Genomic DNA, 22,997 nt, shown 5'->3' with positions numbered 1-22,997 from the left:
ATTCTTCCATGCTATGGGGAATAAAGTCCTAACCTGTTTAACTTTTCCCATGTACCTCATCCTGAAGTCCAGGCAACATCCTCATCAATCTCCTCTGGACCCTTTGAATCTTATTGATATCTTTCCTGTAGTTAAGTGACCAAAACTGCACACAATACTCCAAATTTGACCTCACCAATGCCTTGTACAATTATACCAAAACATCCCAACTCCTATTTATGAAGGCCAATATGCCAAAAGCACACTTTACTATTTTATCTATCTGTGATGCCACTTTTAGGGATTATAAATCTGTATTCCCTGATCCCTCTTTTCTTCTGCACTCCTGAATACCTACCATTTACCATGTATTTAATTTCTTGTTATGTCCTTCCAAAATGCAACACCTCACACTTGTCTGCATTAAATTCCGTCTGCCATTTTTATCCCATTTTTCTAGCTGTTCCAGATCCATCTGTAAGCTTTGAAAACCTTCCTCGCTGACCACAATGCCTCCAAATTTTGTGATCTGTGCAAATTTGCAGATCCAATTTACCACATTATATGGAACAACAAAGATTTTGCTTCTTGAACACATTTGGATGTGTTTTATGAATTTTGGGCTGCTGATCATGAAAATCACCATAAAAATCTTCCTATGACAAACCTTTTTTTTAAAGCTATAACTTATTTTTGCGATTTACTGTCATATTTTAAGCCCACTGCCCACATTCTGTTTTGGTCAATCCGAGCATGCCTCGGCATAGATTGAACACATGTTCTTCAGGCAATAGCATAGTGAATGTTCTTAAAAATAACATTTATTGTCTTCAGGAAAATTCAATGCAGCAGAAATGTCTCATCAATGTCGCAACAACTGTGATACATTCTGTTACATTTGTGGTGAGTAAATGCTTAAGGCACAAAGATGCAGCATGACTCTGCTCATTAAGAAAGCCTATGAGCTCTATGTTGGTTATAAAATTGGTGACCAAGACAAACCCTGGGCTCCTCACATTTGTTGTGCAACATGTGCAGTCAACCTGAGAACCTGTGTCAGCATCATTACGCAATTAAACATGCTCAATTCAATAAAAATTAATTTAATGTTTCTCCAACTTTCTATCTGCAAATCTGAAATGATCTTTATGTTTATCTTGAAATTGTCTATCATAATCCTCAATTTTTTTCAGGAAGCAAACCTTTTGGAAAAAAAATTATTTGTCCATTGTTGTTATCCAAATTATTGATATCAGTCCCAGCACTGATCCCTGAAGCACACCACTAGTCACAGAACTCCAGTCCGAGATGCAATCATCCACCACCACTCTCAGGTTACTCCTGTATAACCAATTTCAAATCCACTTTACTACCTCACCATGAATACCGATCATCTGAACGTTCCTGACTGACCTCCCATGTGGAACTTTGTCAAAGGCCTAACTAAAGTCCATGTAGACGACGTCCACAGCCTTTCCTTCATCAACTTCTCTAGTAACCTCCTCCAAAAACTAAGATTGGTCAAACGCAAAGCTATGTTGACTATCCCTAATCAGTCCCTGGCTATCCAAATACTTGTATATCTGATCTCTTAGGACACCTTCCAATAATTTACCTGCTACTGACATAACGCTCACCGGCCTATAATTTCCAGGGCTACCTTTGGAGCCTTTTTTAAATAACACAACAACACGAGCTACTCTGCCATCCTCCGGCACCTCATCCGCGGCTAAGGACATTTTAAATATTTCTGCCAGGGCCCTTGCAATTTCTGCACTAGCCTCCCTCAAGGTCTGAGGGAATGTCACATCAGGCCTGGGAGATCTATCCACCTTTATTTGCTTAAAGACAGTAAGCACCTCTTCCTCTTTAATATGTACATCGGTTCCATGACTTCTTTGCTTGTTTTCCTTTCTTCACTCAACTCTGTGTCAGTTTCCTGAGTAAATACTGATGCAAAAAACCCTTTTTAAGATCTCTCTCATCTCTTCAGGGTCCATACTTAGCCGACCACTCTGATGTTCAAGGGTCCAATTTTGTCCCTTACTATCCCTTTGCTCTTAATATATCTGTAGAGACCCTTAGGATTTTCCCTCACAATGTCTGCCATAGTAACCTCATGTCTTATTTTAGCCCTCTTAATTTCCTTAAGTTTTTCCTTGCATTTTTATACTCAAGTACCCCATTTGTTCCTTATAGCCTTAACTGCGATGCACATCACTTTTAAAAAATATTTTATTTTTGATGTTTGAAATATATAGCAAACATTTTAAATATACAATATATTAAACTTTTTCTTTACAAAACACCCCACCCCCCATACATACAGATCTGTTCACTGCCAGAGCTTACATATATTTTAAGTACATAGAGTAGAATTGGGGAAACTATGTTTTTGTATGTATAATACTTTTATAACCTTTTTTTTCCTTTTCATTACTGTGTCTGTGCCGCTATGTGATCCAGGTATGGCTGCCAGACCTTTACAAAAGTGTCATATTTATTCTTTAAGTTATATGTGATTTTGTTCCATAGTAATCTGAGGCGCCTGCAAGCTCACACCAAGACACAAGAGCAACTTGTCCGTGAACTACTCTTGCAGACAATGCTGCTTTAGTTGCCCATTCAGAGCCAGCTCTCCAGCGCTTGACGTCCTGTTTTGCGGAAACTGCCAAAATGTTTGGCCTGGAAGTCAGCCTGAAGAAAACTGAGGTCCTCCATCAGCCAGCTCCCCACCATGACTACCAGCCCCCCCACAGCTCCATCGGGCACACAAAACTCAAAACGGTCAACCAGTTTACCTATCTCGGCTGCACCATTTCATCGGATGTAAGGATCGACAACGAGATAGACAACAGACTCGCCAAGGCAAATAGCGCCTTTGGAAGACTACACAAAAGAGTCTGGAAAAACAACCAACTGAAAAACCTCACAAAGATAAGCGTATACAGAGCCGTTGTCATACCCACACTCCTGTTCGGCTCCGAATCATGGGTCCTCTAACGGCATCACCTATGGCTCCTAGAACGCTTCCACCAGCGTTGTCTCCGCTCCATCCTCAACATTAATTGGAGCAACTTCATCCCTAACATCGAAGTACTCGAGATGGCAGAGGCCGACAGCATCGAATCCACACTGCTGAAGATCCAACTGCGCTGGGTAGGTCACGTCTCCAGAATGGAGGACCATCGCCTTCCCAAGATTGTGTTATATGGCGAGCTCTCCACTGGCCACCGTGACAGAAAAGAGGTACAAGGACTGCCTAAAGAAAGCTCTTGGTGCCTGCCACATTGACCACCGCCAGTGGGCTGATGTCGCCTCAAACCGTGCATCTTGGCGCCTCACAGTTCGGCGGGCAGCAACCTCCTTTGAAGAAGACTGCAGAGCCCACCTCACTGACAAAAGACAAAGGAGGAAAAACCCATCACCCAACCCCAACCCACCAATTTTTCCTTGCAACCGCTGCAACCGTGTCTGCCTGTCCCGCATCGGACTTGTCAGCCACAAACGAGCCTGTAGCTGACGTGCACATTACCCCTCCATAAATCTTCGTCCGCGAAGCCAAGCCAAAGAAGAAAGAAGAGAAGAAGAATACAGCTGTTCATTTCCGCAGTCCATTGTGCTATGAGTAGAGGGGAATTAAAACTTCCAAGTGATTGCGATAGATTTTTTTGCTACCACCAGTGCTATTTTTATAAATCAGATTTGATATTTGGTCAATTTGTTGCTTATTTCTGTATAATTACCCAGTAGATATAGCTCTGGGTCACCCATGAAGGCCAGTCCTGTTATTCTGGTTAATTTTTCTGCAACTTCTTGCCAAAATGGCCTCACTTTCATGGATGACCATGTGACATGTAGAAAAGTTCCTGACTCAATCCCACATCTGAAACACATCTCTGAAATTTTGGCTTTTGATCTGTAACTTTTATGGGGTAAGATATAATTGGTGTACAAAATTATTCTAAACCAATCCATATCTTGCATGTATAAATGACATCATGCTGTCTTGACACCAATCTGACCAGCATCCTTCTGAAATCACCACACCCAAGTTCGACTCCCATCTTTCCCTTGACCTCTGCAATCTTGAGTTTGCACTTTCACTCTGGAGAGAATAGTACATTTTTATAAATTTGGGTGTATTCACCATCTTGATCGTTCATTCAGTTTCACTATTTTCAGGTAGGGTCAACGTTGGTCCCCATCTTTTTCTCAAGAATGATCTAAGCTGGAGAAAACAAAAGTAGTTCCCATTGGCCTCTCCAAATTTCTGTTTTAATTGTTCAAAGGTCATAAGAGTTCCTCTGTGTAACAATCCTTAATCTATTTTGACTTTGAATTTAATATTCTATTGCTGTTGTTTCTTCAGTTTTTGCTTTTGCTTGGTTTGGTCATTTGGCACTTTTATCCATTTTTTGATGCTAAAATTCTGGTTTTAAGCTTTCTAAACATATTTTTAATACTTTTTGTGGAGAGTTTCTTAGCATGGACACGCCCCATTAACCAGATCCCCAATATCCCTCGAAAACCAAGCTTCCCCATGCCTGTTAACTTTGGTTTTAATACTGACTAGCACATACAAACTCTCTTCTCTCAAAGTTTTACATTTGAATGACTTCCACCTACTGGACAAATCCTTGCTAGAAAACAACTTGTCCCAATCCACACTTTCTAGATCCTTTCTCATTTCCTCAAAACTTGTCTTTCTCCAATTTAGAATCTCAACCTGACGACCTGTTCTTTATCCATAATTCTTTGGCTTGGCTTCGCGGACGAAGATTTATGGAGGGGGTAAATGTCCACGTCAGCTGCAGGCTCGTTTGTGGTTGACAAGTCCGATGCGGGACAGGCAGACACGGTTGCAGCGGAAAATTGGTTGGTTGGGGTTGGGTGTTGGGTTTTTCTCCTTTGTCTTTTGTCAGTGAGGTGGGCTCTGCGGTCTTCTTCAAAGGAGGTTGCTGCCCGCCGAACTGTGAGGCGCCAAGATGCAAGGTTTGAGGCGATATCAGCCCACTGGCGGTGGTCAATGTGGCAGGCACCAAGAGATTTCTTTAGGCAGTCCTTGTACCTCTTCTTTGGTGCACCTCTGTCACGGTGGCTAGTGGAGAGCTTGCGCCATATAACACGATCTTGGGAAGGCGATGGTCCTCCATTCTGGAGACATGACCCACCCAGCGCAGCTGGATCTTCAGCAGCGTGGACTCGATGCTGTCGGCCTCTGCCATCTCGAGTACTTCGACGTTAGGGATGAAGGCGCTCCAATGAATGTTGAGGATGGAGCGGAGACAATGCTGGTGGAAGCGTTCTAGGAGCCGTAGGTGATGCCGGTAGAGGACCCATGATTCGGAGCCAAACAGGAGTGTGGGTATGACAACGGCTCTGTATACGCTTATCTTTGTGAGGTTTTTCAGTTGGTTGTTTTTCCAGACTCTTTTGTGTAGTCTTCCAAAGGCGCTATTTGCCTTGGCGAGTCTGTTGTCTATCTCGTTGTCGATCCTTGCATCTGATGAAATGGTGCAGCCGAGATAGGTAAACTGGTTGACCGTTTTGAGTTTTGTGTGCCCGATGGAGCTGTGAGGGGGCTGGTAGTCATGGTGGGGAGCTGGCTGATGGAGGACCTCAGTTTTCTTCTGGCTGACTTCCAGGCCATAATAATTAACTTGAAACTAATGGCATTATGATCACTGGACCCAAAATGTTCCCCTATAAATACTACTGTCACCTGTCCTGTTTTGTTTCCTAATAGGAGATCCAGTATTGCACTCTCTAGTTGGTACCTCTATATATTGATTGCACAGAACTTGCACTGCATTTAGGGAAGTATAATAATAATAGAGAAACACAGCAGAAGAAAGCGCTGAGACTTACCTTCCCTGTGAGTAATAACGTTTTTGCTTCATCTGACAAGTAACACTTATTATTGCAGGAATCCTAAGCAAAGAAACATTCATTAGATATTAAAATATTCATCTTTAAAGTGCTGCGATACAGCCAATTAAGAGACTTGTTATTTTGCGACGCTAAGATAATTTCCTCTTTCTATCTCTAAATCCCTTCATTGTGTATACAATTCCATTCTTTTCTCAAATGTGTATCATAAGCCTTGCAATAGTCATGAAATTATGTATATTTGATACAAAATCATTTTCTAATTGAGCTCCTCCATAGTTCACTGGGATGAAGTTCAAGGAAGTGAGATGCTCTGCATCACGCAGCTTATTCTCAACTACTTATAATACACAAAAAGCTGTTCTACAGTTTAAAGTAGCAAAAACAAAAATGGAGAAATATTAAAATAAGTAAAAACAGAAAAATACTGAAGGAACTTAGCAGGTCCATAGGAGGTAGATATATGATCAATGTTTCAGGCTTGAGCTTTGTCAAGATATGATGAAATATTAAAATACACCTGCAAACCAAAAAAAATGCTTTAAGGTTATTTTATTATCAAAAGGTATTTTAAGGATGGACTAAATGTTAATATCCATCTTTCATCGACTGGAAGGAATTTCAACATTCTTTAACAGCAGCTGAAGTGCACATAAATATACTCCATTGGAAAGAATAATCCCAGGATATTGGACATCTTTTGAATTCTAAAATGTGCTACACTATTTTCAGTATATCAGTCCTCTGAGAACATCCCACTTACTTTCACTGATGCATCTTTATGTGGTGATGAAATATTAAGATCCCTACATTTTGAATTTGAAGATTGTAAAAGACCACCTGAAGATAATATCGGAGACACCATTCAGTTAAAAAGGGAAATAACGGCAGTGGAACACTAAACTTCCAATTATAGCAGCAGAGTGTAAAACAGATCTTGTTAACCAATGACTGGTCCCACCTCACCTCCAATTGTCCATGGTCTCATGTACTATCCTACTAAGACCACTTGCAAATTGGAGGATCAACACCTGATTTTCCATCTGGAACTAGATGGCATTAGGTCTTTTCACACCGCATTTTAAATTTTCCAGGACCGCCCTCTCCCTCCAGTATGAAGAGCCAAAGGCCAAGCAGGGAAGCACTTGTGTGCTGCACCACATAGGCGATTAAAATATACAACAGCGGGTCACCGGCACATCATGACAGTCGTATAATGCGGAATGAATGGCCATCCTCGTTAACCATAATCCCTCACGCAGTTTTATTTCCCAGAATGGTTCCAGCTGCATGAGGGATTATGAGAAATGAAGTCAGCCATTCATCCCATATTCTGCCACTGTCACGATGTGCCGAAACCGCCTCAAAGTGCGGGGGAGCGGTGTGGGCGGGCGACCAACAGACGGCCAGGGGGGAGTGAGGGAGCAGTCAGGCAAGCGACCAACTGACAGACAGATGGCCAGAGTTGGAGGGAGTGGGCAGGTGAGTGACTGACCTACTGAAGCTGGGAGGAGTGGGCAGGATAGCGACAGACTTACTGACAGACAGCCGGGAGGGAGTGGGTGGATGAGCAACGGAATGACAGCCGCATAAGAGGGAGCGGGTGGGCAAGAGACTGACAGATGATCGGGAGGAAGCGGGCAATCGGCAGATGGTGGGGGGAACTTACTCTTACTCCTGTGAGTGCGTAACGTGTCATTGGTTTACCGGGAGGACAGATTCCAAGGAATTTGGACTACTGTTTGAAAAGCCGAGGAGGTCCTTTCAAAGCAGGGTCACCGCTTGCCTTCATTGTGAAAACACCAATTAACATCGACTTTTCTGGGTTCTGCTAGCCTGCACTTCTCTTCCCCCTCCCTCCCTCCTTCCCTCCCCCCTCCCTCCCTCCTTCCCTTCCCCTTTCCAGTTCTCCTTCCTTCCTTCACCTAGCTATCCATCCTCCCCTTGATCACTGCTGTCCCCTCTCTCCTTTCTCCACCTATCTCCTCCTATGTATGCAACCACACCTACCCCCTTACTCTTTTGCTCTGACGCCTGACGACATTTTTCCTTTCCTTGAGGAAGCGTTCAAGCCCGGAACATTGGTTATATATTTTTACTGTTGCTATATAAAGGACACTGTTTGACTTGCTGAGTTTTTCCAGCATTGTGTATTTTTACCACTTCCAAATGAGTTTACAAGCTAACACTCACGTCATTGGCACTAAGACAAGCTCAACCTTACTCCTGCTAGTGATAGTAAACAGGATACCGAAAACTCTATTCAAAGACATGAAATAACTGAAGTTACTTTGTCAGGTGGGGTGAAGAACTTGGCTGGCAGTACAGGATCCTTTGGAGAGTCCAGATTATAGGTAGTACTTTTGCTTGTGATGACGTTAAGAGCTACGTCACAAACAATGTAGAGTTTCTACAAACAAACAGAATACAGAAAGAAGTGAATTGCAAAATGTTAAAAAGTGCTGCCAAATTGAAACAAGTTATGGAATTTCCAACACAATCATTTCGTTTGTGGGCTGTTTAAACTAAGATGATAATTTATAAAATTAAACAACATATCCAAATAGCACATTACACTGCTACTACTGCAAATTTATACAATAATACATTTTGCATTTTTAAATAAGTTACTGCCAGGAAATAATTGATTTTATTTTAAAATCTTCAAAAAATATTGGTATCTTTGAACCAAATCATTTCTTACACAGCCAATAAAAAAAAGGGGTAGGGAAGAAAGATTAGGTTTGATTAAGCAAACTGATTCACACCTTGCCCAAAATAGAGACTCAGAGAGCTATTCAGAAGAAGAACTGAATGAAAATCTAAATTTGACTTTCTTTTTCAACACCCGATTGATCAATGGATTTTAAGAACTAAAGGTCAATTTTATATTCATGGAGAGAAGTCCGGTAAACTGTTGGCTAACCAAGTGAAACCCATGTTGGCTAATAAGATACATCTCCTTGATTGTACTATTACAGATATACAATCCTTTATCTGGAACCCTTTGGGGACAGTGTGTTCCGAATTCTGGATTTATCCGGATTTCAGAAAAGCCAGCTGCCCCAGATTTAAGCCTACCCGAATTGTGCTGCCGTATCCACCCCCTTCCAGTCGCGATGGTGTTTCTCTCCCTGCCGTCCACATTGCGCTGCCATCTCTTTCCACCCCTTGCCCACCCGAGTCATGCTGCCATCTCTCTCACCCCCCTAACCTAGTCGTGCAGCTGTCTGTCTCTCTTTCTCTCTCCCTCCCTCCACTATACCAGCACCAGGGAAAAAAACCAACAGACCAATAGCCACTGGTTCCAGTACTAAGTTAAAAAGCAATGGGCTTAGAGGACAGCCCTGTCTTATGCCTCAATGTAGTTTAAAAAGCTTCAGTTTCTGAATTGGTATGAATTGAGGTCATTGGAGATGGACATAAAAGTTTTATCCAATGTATAAAAGCAAGGCCAAAATTATTTTTTTTCTATGGTGGCAAATACATATTCCCATTCTACTCTGTCGAACACTTTTTCAGCGTCTAAGGATAAAATACATTCATCATTATGAATAGAAGGTCTATACATGATATTCAGTAATCTATGGTAAGAATGTCTATTTTTAATGAAACCTGTTTGATCTAAGTTTATCATATCTGTTAAGAATTTCTCCAATTGATATGCTAAAACTTTAGATTAAATCTTATCATCCACATTTAATAAGGGGATCGGTCTATAAGATGCACAATCCTCTGAGTCTTTGTCTTTTTTTAAAGATCACCCGAAATAGCTCTTTCATTAAAAGAGGGAGGTAATTTTCCTTCTTGGAAAGAGTTGTTTAATACCAAGTTTAGATGTAGAACTAACAAGTTGTTCAGAAAATTTTTTGTAAAACTCAATGGGATAATTGTACAGACCCAGAACTTTACTGATTGTAATGAAAGTACTGCTTTATGAAAATCTTCTGGTGAAAATGGAGCTTCTAGACATTCTTTATTTTCCTGATAAATAATTGGTGTATTTAAATAGTCTAAAAATCCATTCATTAAATCATGCTCATTATTAAATTCAGAGGAATATAAATTAGTGTAGAAATCTTTTTAAAATATTACTTATTTTGGATCGATCGGTAGTACAGGTATACAATCCTTTATCCGGACGGAAAGCTCCAAAAACCATACTCAAAGGCATATCTGCTTTATATTATAAACTATTGAATATGAAACCAATTTCTTTAAGTGGAATTAAAACTGAATTGGAGAATGACCTATACGTCTTTCTTAGAAGAATGGTCTTCAATTTTGGGCCTGATTTATGATTCATCATTGTGCGCTAGGCATAGTCTTATTCAATTCAAAGTGGTACATCGTGTACATTTCTTGAACTTGCTCAAATTTATTCTGACGTTAGTTCACTTTGTGACTAATGTAAAATATTCGATGCCACTTTGTTACATATCTTTTGGATTTGCCTTAATCTGCAAAAATTGTGGACTGATATTTTTAGAACTTTTTCCAACCATATTGAGGATCACTTTAGATCCATGTCTGGTAATTGCACTATTTGGTTTTTCTAAAGATATAAATATTATTTTATCTTCTAAACATAGCATTCTCCAATTTATTAGTGAGAAGAGCATTTCTGTTAAAATGGAAAGATGAGTTCCCACCTACACATAATTAATTGGATATTATGCCTTTTTCAAATCTGGAGAAAATTTGGGATTATGTCAGAAAAATCAAGATATCTTTTGTTTAAGATTTTGGGGCCCATTTATAGCTCCCTTCCATAATTTGATTAATTAGGTGCGATGGTGAATGTTGCTGGGCGTGCTTGTTTGGATCCCCTGAAGCTACTTATTCAGATTTATCACTACTTACAATATGAATAAGAATTTTAATCTTGATTGCTGTGGGTTTGAATTTTTTTTTCTTTTCACTTTTTCTTTTTTACCTCTTACAATGTTATATATATTACCATTTATTGGATTTAGAACTAAGTCGTATTGCGACAGTTCCATATCTTATGATTTGTAAAGCTGTAAAGGTTTCATTGTAATTGATTTACTGCTTTTTTGTTTGTGTTTCTGATGAAACTCAATAAAAAAATAATTTTAAAAGAAAAGAAAGACATTCTTGTGTCACTGGGTTACTTTATTTAACATGTATCAATGACAATTTATCTTCATCAGTGGTTAAAGTGTGCTCAGATTTTTTTTGTACAGGTACTTATCCCTTTTCCGTGATTCAAATAACCTCCAAAAAGTGAATTTTTTTTTCTACATATACAGTATATTTTCAGGTGTTCTATGGAGAGTGAGGAGAGAACGCAGCTCAGGCAGTGAGTGAGGAGAGAACACGGCTCAGGCGGGCGAGCAGCAGTGTGACTTTGGCGGATGAGCAAGGAGAGAGTGGCAGCATGACGCAGGCAGGCAAGCAGGGAGTGAAGAGAATACAGCTTGGGGAGCGAGCGAGGAGAGAAAGCAGCTAAGGCGGTGAATGGGGAGGGAGTGAAGAGAGAAAGTGGATCAGGCAGCAAGTGGGAAGAGAGTGAGGAGAGAACATGGCTCAAGCGGTGAGCGGGGAGACAGTGAAGAAATGGGGCATTATGAGTAATGAAGACGGACATTGCTTATTGAGCCAGCTTCAAGGTGGTGTTGCTGGAAGGAGTCACGTGATGGAGTAGTGGCCGGACGGTGAACTCCAGCCCTCTCCAGAAATGTCGGAAAAAACAAAGGAAAACACAAAGGCACAGAAATAAAAGTTAAAGAAAAGTGAGTATAAAGGTGGAAAGAAGATGGCGACAAAAAAAGAAAAATTGAAATCAACGGTAAGAAGAGAGGAAGAGAAGACAACGGAGGAAGAAGGAGAAGGCCTTACCTGTTCGAAGAGGCCCGCGGTGGAGAGAGAAACCCGCTCCCTCAGGTCGGTAGAAATTGGACTACAAAAATGGCTCGCTGAGCCGAGTAAAAGTGCGCAACCGCGCATGAAAAAAAACACACCGACGGGAGGGGGGACCAGCTGGGGAGTCGATCTCCACAGCCTGCAACGACAGCTGCAGAACACCTGCAGCAAGATGAGAACACAGAAGAGAATGGAAACAAGAAAGAAGAGAAGAAAAGGGCAACAAAGAAACAACAGTTGGCCAACCCAGAGGAAGAAGAAGAGGAAGAGGAAGAGTACAGTGAAATAGAAGAAGAAGAGAAAGGCAAGATAAAGGATTTAAAGGATACATGGAGTCATTTAAAGAATGGCAAACACAGGAATTTAATGATTTAAGAAGAAGAATAAACAACACAGAAGAGAAAATGAATAAAATAGATATGACCTTAACAGAAATGGGAAAGAAAATGGACAAGATGGAAGAGCGGGCAGTAGCAGCAGAAATGGAGGTAGAGTACTTAAAAAAGAAATTGGAGGAATCTAATAAAAAAGCTATAGAGACACAAGAACTGTTAGCTCAGAAAATAGATATAATAGAAAATTATAACAGAAGAAATAACATAAAGATAGTGGGCCTTAAGGAAGATGAAGAAGGCAAGAATATGAGGGAGTTTACAAAAGATTGGATCCCTAGGATCCTAGGATGTCCAGAACTACAGCAAGAAATGGAAATAGAAAGGGCACATAGAGCATTGGCCTTTAAACCACAACCACAACAAAAACCAAGATCTATTTTAGTAAAATTCCTAAGATTTACTACAAGAGAAAAGGTACTGGAGAAGACAATGGAAAAAGTAAGAGAGGGCAACAAGCCACTGGAGTATAAAGGGCAAAAAATCTTCATTTATCCAGATATAAGTTTTTAACTCCTAAAGAAGAGAAAGGAGTTCAATACAGCAAAGGCGATTTTATGGAAGAAAGGGTATAAATTTATACTAAAGTATCCAGCGGTATTGAAAATATTTATTCCAGGACAACAAAACAGACTATTCTCGGATCCAGAAGAAGCACGAAAATTTGCAGAACAATTACAAAATAGACTGAGGGATGAAGACGTGTAATGAGAGTAAAAATGATCACGATTGATATGTATGTGGGTAAAGAGGTATGAGTGTATAGGTATAATGTGCATACGTGAATGTATCTGTACTTAGAGGAAAATATAGATAGTATAGACAAGAATTAATAAGGGAAGGTAAAAGGAATAGAGAGAATAAGGAGGGAATTAAAAGAGTGACCTTTGTTACATATGAAAAGTGAAATCTTTTCTGGGGGGGCTGGGTGGGGGGGAATTGCGGCCACTGCAAAATCAGTTGACGCTTGCGAGTGAATTCGCAAACCCAAATGGAGAGGGGAGATGTGGTTGTCCGACAAGGGATAAAGGACAACTCAGGAGGGGAAGGGGAGATTGGGGCTAAAGAAGTTATAAATAGGAGAATAATGAAAATGTTTGATGTTTTAGGAAAGTTGTCTTATAAAGGGTTTAAAATAAGAAAACAGAAATGGAAAAGGAGGAAAGGTAATGATGGAAAAACGGAAAGGGAAGATAAACAAAATATAAAATGGCTACGCTGAACTATATGACTTTAAATATTAATGGAATACATAACCAAATTAAAAGGAAGAAACTGCTAAATTTACTGAAAAAAGAAAAAAATTGATATAGCATTTGTCCAAGAAACACACTTAACTGAATTGGAGCACAAGAAATTAAAGAGAGATTGGGTAGGACATGTAACAGCAGCATCGTATAATTCAAAAGCAAGAGGAGTGGCTATATTAATTAGTAAAAATGTGCCATTTAAAATAGATGAGGAAATAATAGATCCAGCAGGGAGATATGTAATGATAAAATGTCAGATATATTCGGAGTTTTGGAATCTACTTAATGTATATTCACCTAACGAAGAAGATCAAAAGTTTATGCAAGATATCTTTTTGAAGGTAGCTAATACGCAAGGGAACATACTAATAGGAGGGGATTTCAACCTGAATTTGGATTCAAATATGGATAAAACTGGGAAAAAAATTAACAGAAAGAACAAAGTAACCAAATTTATAATTAAATCAATGCAAGAAATTAAACTTTTGGATATATGGAGGAAACAAAACCCAAAAGAAAAGGAATATTCATACTACTCGGCTAGACATAAAACATATTTGTTATCAGCTAGTATGCAAGATAGAGTAAGAAAAACAGAATATAAAGCTAGAATACTATCGGACCATTCACCCTTAATATTGACAGTAAAGCTAGAGGACATCCCTCCAAGAATGTATAGATGGAGATTAAACCCCATGCTACTTAAAAGGCAGGATTTTAGAGAATTTATTGAAAAACAATTAAAAATGTATTTTGAAATAAATACGGAATCAGTGGAAGATAAGTTTATACTATGGGATGCAATGAAAGCATTCATTAGAGGGCAAATAATAAGTTATGTAACCAAGATGAAGAAGGACTATAATCAGGAAACAGAGCAGTTGGAAAGAGAAATAGTAAATATAGAAAAAAAATTAGCAATGAAGGAAGATACAACTAAAAGAAGAGAATTGGCAGATAAAAAAATAAAATATGAAACATTACAAACATATAAGGTAGAGAAGAATATAATGAAGACAAAACAGAAATATTATGAACTGGGTGAAAAAATGCACAAAATCCTAGCATGGCAGCTTAAGACAGAACAAGCTAAGAAAATGGTATTGGCATCAAGGAAAAAAGACAAACAAATTACATATAATCCAAAAGAAATTAAGGAAAACTTTAGAGAATTCTATGAACAATTATACCGAACTGAAAACGAAGGGAAAGAAGGGAAAATAGATGAATTTTTGACTAAAATTGAACTACCAAAACTACAAATAGAGGAACAAAATAAATTAACAGAACCATTTGGAACAGTAGAAATACAAGAGATAATAAAAAAATTACCAAATAATAAGACACCAGGAGAGGATGGATTTCCAATAGAATTCTACAAAACATTTAAAGACTTATTAATTCCGCCCCTCCTGGATGTAATCAACCAGATTGATGAAACACAAAGCTTACCAGATTCATGTAAAACAGCAATAATTACAGTAATACTAAAACAAGGGTAAGATCCACTCTCACCAGCGTCATATAGACCAATATCTTTACTAAACACAGATTATAAGATAATAGCCAAACTATTAGCAAACAGATTAGCAGAGCAGGTACCGAAAATGGTAAATTTAGACCAAACTGGATTTATCAAAAAAAGACGCACAACAGACAATATTTGTAAATTTATTAACTTAATTCATGCAGTAGAAGGAAATAAAGCACCTGCAGTAGCAGTTGCTTTAGATGCAGAGAAGGCCTTCGACAGAGTAGAATGGAATTATTTGTTCAAAGTATTGCAAAAATTCAGTTTACCGGAGAAGTATATTAATTGGATTAAAGCATTATATAAGGGACCGTTAGCGAAAGTGACAGTAAATGGACATGTATCAAAGCAATTTAACTTAAGCAGGTCAACGCGGCAGGGATGCCCACTATCACCTTTATTGTTTGCGTTAGCTATAGAACCACTAGCAGAATTGATAAGAATAGATAATAATATAAAAGGAATAAAAATAAAAGACAAGGAATATAAAATCAGTCTATTTGCGGATGATGTTATAGTGTACTTAACAGAACCAGAACTATCAATAAAAGAATTATATAAGAAATTGAAGGAATATGGAGAAGTGTCGGGTTACAAGATAAACGTAAATAAAAGTGAAGCAATGCCTATGAATAATGCGGATTTCTCAAAATTTAAGAAGGAATCTCCATTTAGATGGCAAATGCAGGCAATAAGATACCTAGGTGTACAAATAAACAAAAATCTCGGGCAATTATATAAACTCAATTATTATCCACTAATGAAAAAATTACAGGACGATTTAGAGCATTGGAAAAATTTACCACTAACACTAATAGGAAGGATAAACTGTATTAAAATGAACATTTTTCCAAGGATATTATACTTATTTCAGGCATTGCCAATACAACTGACAGAAAAATTCTTCAGAGTTAAAGAAAATAATAAGGAAATTTTTATGGAGAGGGGGGAAACCGAGGATAGCACTAGATAAATTAACAGAATGGTATAAACAAGGAGGCTTACAATTGCCAAACTTTAAAAATTATTATAGAGCCGCACAATTAAGATACCTATCAGATTTTTATCAAACAAGGGAAAAACCAGACTGGACGAGATTAGAATTAGATAAAATAGGGGAAAAGATACCTGAACACATATTATATAAATGGGATGAAAAATTGGTACAACATAGAACTTCTCCAGTATTACATCATCTCCTCAATATTTGGAAGAAGATTCATGTAGAAAGAAATAAAACAAATTATCAATTACCAAAACTAATATTGACGCAAAATAAGTTACTCCCTTTTACAATAGATAACCTTTCCTTTAGAGAATGGGAAAAAAAAGGGATTAAAAGAATAGAAAATTGTTTTTCAGGAAGTAGATTCATATCCTTTGAACAAATGAGAGATAAGTACAATATAACTGGAGATACAGCGCTGGCATATTACCAACTGAGATACTACTTGAAGGATAAATTAGGAAGCAGTTTGAGTTTGCCAGAGGGAAGTAACCTTGAATATGTGATTACAGATACAATGTTAATCAAAAGATTTATAACAAATATGTATATTAAACTGCAAGAAAAGGAGAATGAGGAAACAAATGGTAAAACTAAACAAAAATGGGAACAAGATTTAAATATAAAGATAAAAAAGGAAACATGGGAGAAAATATGTTCTGGAACGATGAGAAATACAATAAATACGAGGCTACGTATGATACAATATAACTGGTTACACAGACTATACATTACACCTCAAAAGTTAAATAAATGGGACCCAACAGTATCTGATAGATGTTTTCGATGTAAAAAAGATATGGGAACAACAATTCATGCAATCTGGACATGTGAGAAAGTAGAAAAATTTTGGGAAGATCTCAATCAGATATTAAATAAAATAACAGAAAACAATATACCAAAGAATCCAGAGATCTTTCTCCTAAGTTACATAAAAAACAAAGAATTTGGAATTGATTTGGAAGATGCACAAAAAAGATTTGTTAAGATAGCTCTAGCCGTAGCAAAAAAATGTATTATGTCAACCTGGAAATTGGAAGATAATCTGAAAATACAATAATGGTATATAGAAATGAATAAATGTATTCCATTAGAAAAAATTACATATAGTTTAAGAAATAATATTGAAATATTCGAACAAATATGGGAGCCTTACATTAAATACAATAGCAAAAACCTACCGGGGACAATCATTACCTAAGTTGATGGAAGGAGAAGGAAAGAAAAGAATGGACTCAGTAGAATTTCTGGTGTATTTTTGTTGAATGACAACATTGTCTGACTGGTTTAATGTAACCTAGATTGTATACCTAAAATGGATGGGAGTGGGGGGGGGTGGCTTGGGAGGAGGGAGGGGGGGGGGGAGAAAAAGTCACTGTATATGTGTGAAAAAGAAAAAGTGTGTATCATGGCTAATGTGATTTATGGTGTGAAAAATAAAAAATGTAAAAAAAAAATGTGGTGTTGCTCCATAAAAAGGGCCCATGTTTTGCGCGAATCTGTACTGCTGCCATTTTAATTCCATAATCCAGAATAGTCCAAACACCGAGAAGTGTCTGGTCCCAAGGATCTCGGATAAAAAGATAAGCACCTGTTTTAAAACACACATCTCTGAACTTAACTTTTACTGTTTAGTCTTGTTTTGAAGATGGTTAGCCTAGGCCTATTAATGAAGGCAAATGTAATGGCAGCATACATTTTGAGAAATCTAGAATATAAAAGCAAAGATGCAAAGCTAAGGCTTTATAAGATGTTGCCAACAGCCAAGTCATCGCTCTGTCAAATCCATGTGATAACTGCTGTGCTACTGCCATGCTATATTTAAGACCGATATTGATAGGTTCTCAATTAGCCAAGGCATCAAAGGTTATGTGAGGCCAGAAAATGGGGCTGAGTGGAAAATTGGATCAGCAAATGAATGAATGGCAGGTAAGACTCAATGGGCTCAATAGCCTTTCTGCTCTGATGTCTTATAGTCAACTAAAACTGATATATTTAAGTAGCATACTTTAGAAATAATCTTGAGATACACCCTCAAAATGTTAATGAAGCAAGAAATTAACTAATCAGCATAACTAATCAGCCAGCAAATCCTAATTAGGAGAATGAGATGGGAACTATTTTGAATATTGAAAGCCTGGGAGAGTCTTGGACAAGAGCACACAACTTCAGGATTGAAGAGTGTTCACTTTGAACAGATGCAGAGGAATTTCTTATGCCAGAGGATAGTAAATCAGTTGCCGCAGGTGTTTATGGAGGCCAAGTTGTTGGGTATATTTAAGGGAGATTGATAGGTTCTTGATTAGCCAGGGCATCAAAAGTTATGGGGAGAATGCCAGGCAGTGGGCCTGAGTGGGAAAATGGATCCGCTCATGATTAAATGGCAGGGCAGACTCAATGGTCTGAAGAGACTAATTTTGCAACTTTGTCTATATGGCTCGATATTAAAAATAATCATGTACAAATACCTTTCACTCCTCAAATGAAGTTTAGGATCTGGAACATTAGAATAAGACAAATAGCTATCCAGTTCAAGGTTGTTCAGCTCTTATAGCTCAGGAACACAAATACTGACTTTGAATGCTGTCTGAAGTGGCAAGGCTCAAGATGATAGCGGTTGAAAAAGAATCTACAACTGGGTAATAATGCTGGTCAGGTGACAGACCTCTTGGTGTGGGAGAATTTCGATGACAGTGACCACAACTCCCTAACATTTAGCATTGCTATGGGCATGGATATGAATAGACAAAATGGGAAAGCGTTCAGTTGAGAAACAGCTAATTAAAATGGGATTAGGCATGACATGGGGAGAGATGTTCTCAGTAGGGAAAAAGACAAAAGTAATATGGAGGATATTTAAAGACCACTTACACAGGGTTGTGGATAGGTTTGTCCCAGTGAGACAGGGAAAAAATGGTAGGATAAGGGAACCATGGTTCACAAAAGAGATGAGGCAGCTAATTAAGAAGAAGGAAGCAAACATAAGGTCTAGGAAGAAAAGAAGACAGGAAGGAACTTCAGTTAGGACTTAGGAAAGCATGAAGGGGACACAACAAGGTCTTGGCAAATAGGATTAAGGTAAATCCTAAAACATTTTATGCATGCATGAAGAGCAGAAGTAAAAAAAAATCTGTAGAACCGTGGCTGAAGTAAAAAAACAAAATGCTGGATAAGGTCAGCAGGTCAAACAGTAGAGTATATGCAAGGATAAAGGAGACGATATATGCCTGGAGGTAGGGGAGATCCTAAGTGAATACTTCGCTTCACTGAGAGAGGGACCTAGGCCCAAAATGAATACTTTTCACCAGATCGAGCGACCTTGATCTGAAATAAATACCTTTCACCAGAGAGGGACCTTGGTCAATGTGAGGTCAGGCAGAAAAAGCTTATGTATTGGAGCATTTTGAGGTTTAAAAAAAAGAGGATGTGCTGGATCTTCCTAAAAACATTCAAATTGTTAAGCCCCCAGATCGGCAAGTATACCTCAATTTATGACAGGAACTGATGGAATATATTGCTGGGGTGTTAGCAATGATCTTAGTGTCCTTCCTGGCTACCTGGGATGTACAAGAGGATTGAAGAATGACAAATGTAGTCCTCTTGTTTAAAAAGGTAATAGGGAGAATACTTAGAATAATAGACCACTGAGTGCTCCGTTAGTGGTGGGCAAACTATTGGAGCGGATTCTTATGGACAAGATTTATGAGCTTTTGGAGAAGTATATTCCACTTAGGGATAGTCAGCATGGCTTTGAGGGGAAGATCGTACATTACAGGCCTAATTAAATTTTTTTGAGGAAGTAACAAAAGAAATGGATGAAGATAGGACAGTTAATGTGGTGTATATGGATTTTAGTAAGGCACTGAGAAGGCTTCGCATGGTAGGCATATTTAGAAAGTCATGAGGAATAGGATCCTTTGCAGTGTGGATTCAGAACTGGCCTGCCTGCAGAAAGCAAAGGGTGGGAGTATCGGAACATATTCTTCTTGGAGGTCAGTGACTAGTGGAGTTCTGCAAGGATCTGCTCAAGGACCCGCTCTCTGGAATTTTTATAAATGACTTGGATGAAGATGTAGATGGATGATGTAGAAAATTGTCATAGGTTACAACAGAATATAGACAGGATGCAGAGATGGGTGGAAAAGTGGCATTTGGAATTCAATCTGTCTAAGTGAGAAGTGATGCATTTTGGATGGCTGAACTTAAAATTGGCAGGGTTCTAAACAGTGTAGAAGAACAAATCCCCAGTTCGGGGTCCAAATCCGTAGATCTCTCAAGGTTGTCGGCAGATTGATAGGGCAGTTAAGAAAGCTGTTGTTATGCTAGCCTTCATTGGTTGGGAGATTTAGTTTAAGAGCAGTGAGGTAATGTTGCAGCTCTATAAAACTCTGGTTAGACCAGGGGTGGCCAACCTTGTAGTTTTTAATTTAGACATACAGCAATGATAACACCATTTCCTCCCATGAATCCATCCAGCCCAATTAACCAACACCCCTGGTAGGCTGAAATGACCTGCTACCGTGCTGTATGTCTGAATTAAAAATTAAAAGCTTGGCCATTCCTGGGTTAGACACTCTTGGAATATTGTGTTCAGTTCTGACCATCTTATTACAGGAAGGATGTGGAAGTTTTGGAGAGAGTGCAGCAGAAATTTTACCAGGATGCTGCCTGAACTGGAGAAGATGTCTTATGAGGCAAGGTTAACAGAGTTAGTGCTTTTATATTTGGAAGATGAAAGGTGACTTGATGGTTGTCTACAAGATTATGAGAGACAGCCAGCATCTTTTTCCCAGGGCAACAGTAGCAAATACCAGAGGACATCTGTTTGAGGGGAGGAAAGATCAGGGGAGATGCCAGGATTAAGTAGTGGGTGCCTGGAATGGACTGGGGGAGGTGGTGGAATGGAGGCTGGTACAATAGGGAAATTTAAAAGTCTCAAAAAGGTATATGGATGCAAGGAAAATAGAGGGTTATGGATGTGAGGTAGGGAAGGTTAGGTTGTTGGGTAGGTTTATTTAAGTTGGCACAACTTCATGGGCCAAAGAGTCTGTACTATGTTGTAATATTCAATGCAAAATATTCCCAAGAATCAACCTGTGTTTTCCCAGTAGGATAAATAAACATCTCACTACCTGCCAACCTGCATTAACATGAAACAGGCAAACAACTGTTATCAGTATGATCCCCAAACCTGGGAGTAAACCCACAGAACAACAAATGGAATGGAAATAAGTCATCTTTGACAACAGTTACTTTAAAATACTTTCTTCTTCATGTCCACAGTCGTTAACCCCTTCCCAAATCTTTTCCCGACACAAGCTAAAATCCGAATAACTATCTTCTCCCCACCCTTCAACCAATCACACCCAAATAACTTGACTGCACACAGCTGCTGATCCCAACTGGGCACATGACCTAAGAAATCAAACAAAATGGATGACTCTCAGCACCCTTCTGAAATGGCCAGCCAATTCAAAAGCAATTAAAGTACGACAATAAATGCTAGCTGAGACAGTAATGCTACAACCCAAACAATAATAAAGTCAGAGGACCCCAAAAACCAGCAGCAATAGATATGCACCGCAACACAGGGTTACTTCAACAAAAGGAGTTTAGAATTATATTTGAACAAGAAAACAGAATTAAACTTTAACTTACTACTATCAACTTACTTAACCTACCTAACCTACTTAATCCCCCCTCTAATACTAAGCGCAGGTGTGTGTAATGTATATTTAAGATTAGAAAAGTTCTTGTACTGTGCACAGAATTTATCATTAACAAGTTCACCAGGCTTAGGTGTTTAACAGGCTAATGGTTACCACTCAGGAGGGTTCTTGCTGGTTTTCAGAGAGAGATTAGTTTTCTAGAACATCCATAACAGATTCCTTCTCAATCAATCTTACTGACGAAACTTGCCCCCTTCAGGGTTCTCCAGATGATCCTCTTTCTTTCAGGTCACCTTTCAGATCGCCAGTCTTCTCCTTTGACCAGGCAGCCTTCCAAAGTTTGTCAGCTTGTCCCTTTGCAACTGATTTCTGTGCATCTTTCTCACACTGTTTCACACCCTCCCTCTCTGAGAGCAAAACTGTTCTCCCTCTGTCTGCAAAGTTCACATGATCTCCAGGCAAGCTGCTGTCGATACTTTGTTGTTTTTTCTCCAAAAAGCATTCTGTAAAAGTCCTGCAAAAATTCTGTGTTTTGAAATGTGTGTACAAGCTGCTCCAGCAATTCCTCCCAAACCACCTCTAGATACTCTGTCACAAATATCACTGCACATTTTATTAAAGAAATTTAAAACTATTTAGAGCTGAAATCTTTCTTTAGAGGTCAGTTCAGTTTTAATAGCACACATCAAACAATTGAAAAAGCTTTCCTGAAACTGTTATGTAGCATTCTACAAATATGTTTTTCTCACCTCATTCATTTTGCCATCATCGGGTGCTTGGGCATCCTTTGTTTGTTTGATATTCTCCACCATTTTTCTTATAAAAGCATGGCTATTATTTTCATTTTTTGCCATTAAAACTTCCAACATGAACCACAGGCACCTTACCAAATACAAGTGGAAAAATCTTAGCTGCATTAAAAAGGAACAAATGAATCATACAAGACAAAGAGGATTTGATCAATCGCAATTTCTACATTTAACAATTAAATTAACAAGATGTTCCCAGGTTAAATTCCCAGTTTTGCATTACTTACTCTTTAATGTCGCGCAGCTGCTCAATGTCCTGAGTTTTGGTAAAATCTGGATCATGGGCAAGCAAGTGAACTGTGTATGGAACTACATATTCTGGTAATAGCGACAAAAGTTTCTCTAAAGTAAAAAAAAGTATATTTAAAAGTTTGTTGAAAGTTTTTAGTGTTGGATCCATGCATACAATTTTAATAAAACAGCCAATGTCCACAAACTATCTTCAAAATAACCAAAAACAATGGACTTTAAGACAAATATGAGTGAATATACCAGGCATATGAGTGAATTAAAAATAAGAAAAAGAGCCAAGTGCTTGCACAAGGTGTGCAGTGGTGATCAAGGGGGCACAGCTATCTGGGGG

The 22,997-nt window shown here is 38.6% G+C and overlaps 1 protein-coding gene across 7 annotated transcripts in view; it reads right to left on the bottom strand.

The window, feature by feature from the left end:
* pds5a (PDS5 cohesin associated factor A) overlaps window positions 1-22,997 on the bottom strand; it is a 222,185-nt gene that overhangs the window by 29,849 nt on the left and 169,339 nt on the right. For all 7 annotated transcript variants that reach the window (XM_069924889.1, XM_069924887.1, XM_069924892.1 and 4 more), the window contains 4 exons: window positions 22,642-22,756; window positions 22,355-22,487; window positions 8,162-8,281; window positions 5,851-5,913 (listed from right to left, as the gene is read on the bottom strand). In XM_069924889.1, the coding sequence (XP_069780990.1) occupies window positions 5,851-5,913; window positions 8,162-8,281; window positions 22,355-22,487; window positions 22,642-22,756 (431 nt within the window). The remainder of the gene's footprint in view (window positions 1-5,850; window positions 5,914-8,161; window positions 8,282-22,354; window positions 22,488-22,641; window positions 22,757-22,997) is intronic.

This window comes from Narcine bancroftii, chromosome 3 (genome assembly GCF_036971445.1).
Source record: "Narcine bancroftii isolate sNarBan1 chromosome 3, sNarBan1.hap1, whole genome shotgun sequence".
NCBI lineage: Eukaryota > Metazoa > Chordata > Chondrichthyes > Torpediniformes > Narcinidae > Narcine > Narcine bancroftii.
Note: the sequence above shows the minus strand (reverse complement) of the source record. Positions and strands in the feature narration are given on the sequence as shown.